The 7,194-nt window shown below is 36.7% G+C and overlaps 2 gene segments (V, D, J or C); both read left to right on the top strand.

Moving 5' to 3' along the window:
- The window catches only part of LOC101998540, a 698,241-nt gene that overhangs the window by 14,440 nt on the left and 676,607 nt on the right, over positions 1-7,194 (top strand).
- Positions 4,538-4,997, top strand: LOC101985087. The segment is given in 2 exon segments: positions 4,538-4,583; positions 4,669-4,997. Coding segments are annotated over 2 exon segments (375 nt in total).

Below are 7,194 nucleotides of genomic sequence, written 5' to 3'. Positions count from 1 at the left end.
CCTTTCTTATTCTGTCCCTCTTTTGTAAAACACATTCTTTTCACCAGCATGTCTCACTTTGTGACTCTTTTATTTGTGACCCATTGAATTTAATTAGAATCTTATGACTGAGTATATGTGGAACTTGGATAGACAAAGGGGAAATAATAAGCAGGATACATTACATAAAAATATCTATTTTCAATAAAAGTGAAAATGATAATTGTGTAATGAAGCACCTTTAAATCAAATCAAATTAAACCATACATTTTTCTCTCTTGGAAAAACATCAGGAATAATGATTTGTAGAATGGCTTGTATTTCCTTAGATCCTTAACATAATAGTAACACAGGATTCTGGAGAATTGGCTGTTCATCCTGAGGACTTGTTTCCAGTGCCCAGCACACACATAGCAGTTCATAACTCTTTATAACTTTTCTTCAGTGGTGTTTATCACCCACTTCTGGCCTCCAAAATTCCATGCATGAGCAAGGTATGCTGATAAATTTGGAACACAAAATTACTTCAAAGGTAAAAAAATAAGATACAATTTCCTTTGATAGTCTGGCTTATTGAGCAGAAGCCAAGAATCCCAGTATTCAGGAGGTGTAGACAAGGAAAATTAGCAGGTCAAGGCTAGTCTGAGTACACAACTATTTCCAGGGAATGTGCTAGAACTTGGGGACCCTGTTTCAATCAGGAACAAACAAAAGGAAACCATGAGGTTCCATTAAATATTCTTACTTCTATGGTTGCTTATACAGTACTGGTTAAATTAATAAGGTCACAAAAACCACCTGGCTCCCCAGAGATGACATCCTCCTCCTGGTTGGTCATCTTCAGGGACAACCTACCTGGCCTGAGAGAAAAAAGGATAAAGTCAGGTTGACAGTGTGCGGTTGTCCCTAAAATGTCCATCAGTATGTCAGTAGACATAGTAAAGAATCAGTTCACCCTGATGTTGGGCTCTCTTACCACTGAGGACACAGCCTTGCATTACTGTGCAGCAGACACAGTGAGTAGGTTCCCTGTGTGCTCAGAAACAAATCCATTTGAGGATTCTCACTACCAGCAGGGGTGTTGTAGATAAAATATTCACCAGGAAAGAAAATGTAGTAGGTGAGGGACCTTAGAGTGTGATGGAGATTCCTGATACTCCAAGGTTTCCTGTCCTCAGTAACAGGAAACAGTAATAACCCTAAATAATTACAATGACCATATAATACTTGTGATGTAGTTACTGTGGCAGGACTCCAAACTTTGTAAGTAAAAATTCTTTGTTAAGTTGTATTGCACATATGTGTTTGGTCATTATATGAGAGCTTTATTGGAAGGACAGATATCAATTGTATATACATATAAGAAGGCTATACTTTTTAAAACATGAGGTGCCAGACATCCAGTCACTGTTATCATAACATCAGCAGTGGCATCTGTAATTCTATAGGTAAATTCTTTCCACTGGCAGGAGGGGTTTTCTCAGCTGGAATGTATGATTATGACTTAGGATCTCAGGTCTTGATGTTCCATCCAGTGTTGAGCCCATGCTGCTCTGATATAAGAGACCTGGTCTGAAGACATCCAGTGCCCTGTAAAACCCCCAGTTCAGGAGATGAGGAAAAGATGGGAACAACCACATAATTTGCCCTTCACTACATTTAGGATTTCATTTCTCATTTTTTTTTCTGTGTATGTTCTGTTTTGTACAGGAAAGAATTTTAGTAAAGTTAGTAATACCATGCCCTAATATATGATGTTTTGCCTTGGAAAAAGATATTTGAAGAAAATATAATAAATGTGGACTCTACCTATTCACACTCAGTATCCTGAAGGTAGAGAAGATGAGACATCCTCCTAAATGCTCCTCCTCTTATGTGAATTCTGACAATGTTTCATATTTTATCTTGATTGCAATGGTCATCTCTTTTTTTTTTTTTGAGACCAGGTTTCTCTGTGGCTTTGGAGTCTGTCCTGGAACAAGCTCTTGTAGACCAGGCTGGTCTCAAACTCACAGATCCGCCTGCCTCTGCCTCCCGAGTGCTTGGATTAAAGGCGTGTGCCACCACCGCCCAGCCCATCACCTTCATATTTTGACAGCACTTCAGAACTCACCTGTGATCAGCTTCTCTGTCCTTTCTTGTGTCTAAAGAATGAGAGCCCTTCAGTCTGGTGTGGTGTCCCAGGTGTATGGACTGTATCTATTCTAGTATAAAGATTACCACCAAGAACATTTGATTATCTGTTTAAGAAGCATCCCTGATGCTAATTTGTAGAATTTCAGTTTATTATTATGCAACTGTCATCAGGGAGGAGCTTGCCACTGAGAAGGGCATTGGTGATAGTATAGGACATCTTAAAATCAGTCTCTAAAAGTTCCAGTCAGCATCTCTAGGTAAACACCCATTTTTCCCTGCAATGGAGCTCTGTGAGACCTATTAGGGATGTATTCAAGGGAGACAGTGCAACTTCAGTGTAAGGCATCAGAAACTAAAGCTCATGGAAGCACAGGACCATCAGGGGGCAGAAAAGAGTCAATTATCCCCAGTAGAGAAATGAGGTTGGTTTGAAGGAGCTCTGTGTCCTCTGTGGTTTCCTTTAGGTGACCTACAACTGTTGTGATTGACAAGTGATGTTTCCTTGTTCAAACACAGTAAAGATTCTTTGTTAAACTTTTTATGGGTTTATATTTTCTTGTTTATTTTATTCAGTTTTTATTTGCTCTTTACAGATATTTTGAAAAATTTTATGCAATGTGTGCTGATCACTGATTCCCTTCTACCTATTCTTTCCAGATCTTTCCTTTGTCCTTTCCTGTTCAACTCCATAACCTGCTTTTCTCTTTGTAAGAAAAAAACCAAATAGACAAAAATATTTTAAAAATGGATTAAAACCAAAGTGAAATAAAACAACACATACTCTTACACAGAAGCACATAAAAACCTCTATATAATCATGTTACATAGGCAAAAGACAAGTAAGACAAAAATGTGCAATGTCATATGAGAGAATATATGTATATAAATACCATTGAGTTCACTTTGTTTTGTGAGAGCTTGTAAAGTACCTGAAGAGGTACAGGGTCTACTGCCAAGCTTATCAACATCAGTTTGAGTACTCGGACCCACATGGTAGTAGTACACAAAAATTGAATTCCATAAGTTTTCCTCTAAAGATAACACATACATGTTGGTGAACATGTGCACTCTTCTAAGGTCAGTTTGAGTACTCGGACCCACATGATAGTAGTACACAAAAATTGAATTCCATACGTTTTCCTCTAAAGATAACACATATATGTTGGTGAACATGTGCACTCTTCTTAGGAAAGAAGAAGGCATAAAAACATTTGCAACTTTTACATGGATGGATAGAAACTCTAGAGGACCCAAAGCATTTTGATAATCTTTTGTCATTTGATTATAGATGAGAAAATATAATCATTTTTTGGGAGCTTTTCTGGAGGATTCCTATGTACTGGTCAATGACTCCACCTATATTTGTATAGATACCACTGATTGTACTCACTGGGTTATGAGTTAATGATACAAAGAGGTCATGAAGTTGGGAAAGAGACTTACTGGAAGATTCTAAGAGGAATCAGTAACACATAGTGGATGTAGATATGATCGTAAAATATTTTATACATGAAATAAAATTTCAAAGAATAGTAATTATTAAATGTAAAAACATTTTACATATGTTTGAAATGTTCCTATATGTATATTTTGTACACTGTTTATATAACTGCCATAATCTCTACCCTTAATTTTTCCCCTCCTTTTCCTTGATTCTGCTAGAGAATTTCACATAAACTACTAATAAGAGTCTCATTTTATGTCTGTGTTTCAGAGATGATCTTAATATGTTTATCACTGGTTGCATCCATTTTTCTATAAGTGATGTAGCTTCCATATGTCTTTGAGTTGCTGTTTATATAAACATGTTGTTTATATAAATACGTCTTCTTAATAAAATCCTCTGTTGAAAGATACATAATTTATTTGCATAATTTAGTTTTTGTAATGTTATTGCAATAATTATTTTTGTGTAAATGTTGCTGATGTACATTTACTTTTGTTCATTTTGATGAATTTCTTAGTTTATATTCTGTTTGAAAGACAAATATTAATTGCATCAATCTTAAGAATTTCAAACTAAGAAGTATTAAAGCTTCTCATAACTATCTTTATTATCACAACCACTATCTGTAAATCAGACTGATAAGCTTTTCACAAAGAAGAGCAAGTCTGTCTTGAAATTTATTGAGAACTTATGCCCTGATATACATCCTCAGCATTTGTACATGGCTGAGAGAAAAAATATTTTTTACATTTCCTCAGACAGGATTAGGATTTGGCCCTTAGCATTCCTTTGCCTTTCACAGGTCTTCTCTAACTCCTTCTCCTCCTCCTGGACTGGGTCCTTATCTACCAAGTTCCCTGCTCATGAATATGCAAATAACATGAATTTATTATGGTAAATACAGGGATGTCCATACCCCACAACAACATATGACCAGTGTCCTCTTATCAGTCACTGAGCACACAGGTCTTCAATATGGAATGGAGCTGGACCATTCTCTTCCTTGTGTCTGTGACTACAGGTAAGGAGCTTTACAGTTCCAAACCTGAAGAAGGAACAGGGAATGAGGTGACAGTGATATACACACTATGCCTTTGTCTTCACAGGTGTCCACTCTCAGGTACAACTGCAGCAGTCTGGTCCTGAGCTTAGAAAACCTGGGTCGTCAGTGAAGCTGTCCTGCAAGGCTTCTGGCTATACCTTCACTGACTACACTATTGAGTGGATAAAGCAGAAGCCAGGAGAGAGCCTGGAGTGGATTGGATATTTTTATCCTGGAAATGGTAATACTGAGTACAATGAGAAGTTCCAGGGCAAGGCCAAACTGACTGCAGACACATCCTCCAGCACAGCCTACATGGAGCTCAGCAGCCTGACATCTGAAGACTCTGCAGTCTATTACTGTGCAAGGCACAGTGTTGCAACCACATCCTGAGTGTGTCAGAAACCCTGGAGGAGCAGGAAACTGCCCTGAGACTGAGATTACAGAGAAGATTGTCCTGGAGACTTGCTCCAGAGTACGCTATACCTTGACCTGCTGTTTACCTGTGACCACCTCCATTGACATGATTAATTTTTAATGAAATAAAGTAGGACAATATAATTTGTGGCATTACATTATGATATAAATATCTCTTAAATCTAAGGGATTGAAAGGGTTGCCGAAAGAGCTGGGAATAAGCTACAATATGGATTAGCCCAGTAAAGACAAAACAACAGCATGTGCACTAACAATCCCCTTTCATAGTCCAATTTGTTTTCCTTAAAGCAAGAACAGACAGTTTTTGAAAGTTTTGGGGGCAGATGTTTTAAACTTTCCTAAGAAATATAATTTTACATCTTTAGTTATTTATACCCATGATCATGAATCATGAATTGTTTTTAGGAGTAGTATTAAACCTCTTACTCTCTTATCATTATCGATGGAGCAGAGTGTCATGATGTGATTTCCATAGGGTGTGGGATCCGCTGCTTTGGCAACAAGCTGGGCTCCTGCACAGATAGCACTGGAGAAGAACAGTAGGATATCAAGCTGGGAATGTTAGAGACCTGATTCTGTTATCAGCAGCCCTGGTTGCTCATTCCCCTGTTTCCTGAAATTTGGTTGTCTTTGTCACCACATCTTGATTGACACTGAATGGATTAGTAAAATTGTATATTACATTTTTCAGGTATTTTAGAGGAAAATATACTATACTGAGGATGATTTATAAGAGCTTTGTTTATATTATAATTGAAAATGATTCATCCCTCAACATTTAAAACATATAGGAGGCTACATAGACACTGACAGAATTTGAGCCTTATACTCCTGTATGCCATTATTTTGGCATGGTTTTATAAAACACCAATGATATGAGAGACATTATAAACTTTAGAATGAATCTTGGTACAGATAAAATTTTCATTTTCACTTCTTTTCCAATTTGCATTCTCTTGATCTTCTTTTTTTGTCTTATTGCTCCAGTTAGAACATTAAGAACCATGTTGAACAGAGATGATTTATTCCTGTCTTGATCCTTGTTTCAGTGGAATTACTTTGAGTTTCTCTCCATTTGATTTGATGTTGACACTCTTGTCATGGTATATTGTTTTTTTATTATGTTTAGATATGTTCCTTGTATCTCTGATGTCTCCAAGACCTTTATCATAAAAGGGTGTTGGATTTTGTTAAATACTTTTTCAGAACCTAATGAGATGATCATATTATTTTTTTCAGTTTACTTATATAGTAGATTACATTGATAGATTTTTATATGTTGAGCCATCCTTGCATCACTGGAATGAAGCTTACTTGATTATGGTGAATGAGTTTTTGATCTGTTATTGGATATGATTTGCCAATATAATATTGAGCATTTTAATGTTCATGAGGGAGATTGGTCTGTAATACTATTTCTTTGTTGAGTCTTTGTGTGATTTTGTTATCCATGTAACTGTAGCTTCATAGAGAAAGTTTGGCAATATTCATGTAGAATAATTAAAATAGATCCATACCTATTCCTATACACAAAACTCAAGTCCAAATAGATTAAAGACTTCAACAAAAATCCATCCACATGGAACCTGATTGAAGAGAAAGTGTGAAGTAACCTTCATTGCTTGGGTTTAGGAGAAAATTTTCTAAATAGAACACCAGTAGTACAGACACTTATAGCAACAATAAGTAAATGGTTATTACTTTTTAATACTTTTATTTTTTATTACTTTTATTACTTTCAGTTATTACTGAAAATGAGAAGTGGTGTTTGCAGCTCTTTTAAGAGGTCCTGCCATGAAACACTTAAATGCTGTTGATGAAAAGCTGACTGCATGCTTTTTGATTTTCATCCATAGCAGGAAAAATTCTGCATCATTTTAAAATGCCTGCTTTCCAGGTTATCATGACAGTGCAAACTCTGACTCTTTCAGGCAGTCAGTCCAACTACATAGCATTTAAGTATGGTTTGTGAGCAGACTGATGCAGCTTGCTTGCTGGCAGGGATCTGGAAATGCCATAGAGTTGTGGCAATAAACATGACTCTAGCCAGTACCTCTGCCATAAGCCTGGCATCTCAGAAAACTAAAGAATCGGCTGGATCTAGCCACCAAAGCCTTTGCTTTAATCCTCTCCGTATGCTTAGCAAATTAAA

Source organism: Microtus ochrogaster, chromosome 1 (assembly GCF_000317375.1).
Source record: "Microtus ochrogaster isolate Prairie Vole_2 chromosome 1, MicOch1.0, whole genome shotgun sequence".
In the NCBI taxonomy this organism is placed as follows: domain Eukaryota; kingdom Metazoa; phylum Chordata; class Mammalia; order Rodentia; family Cricetidae; genus Microtus; species Microtus ochrogaster.
This window is presented reverse-complemented; position numbering and strand designations above follow the sequence as displayed.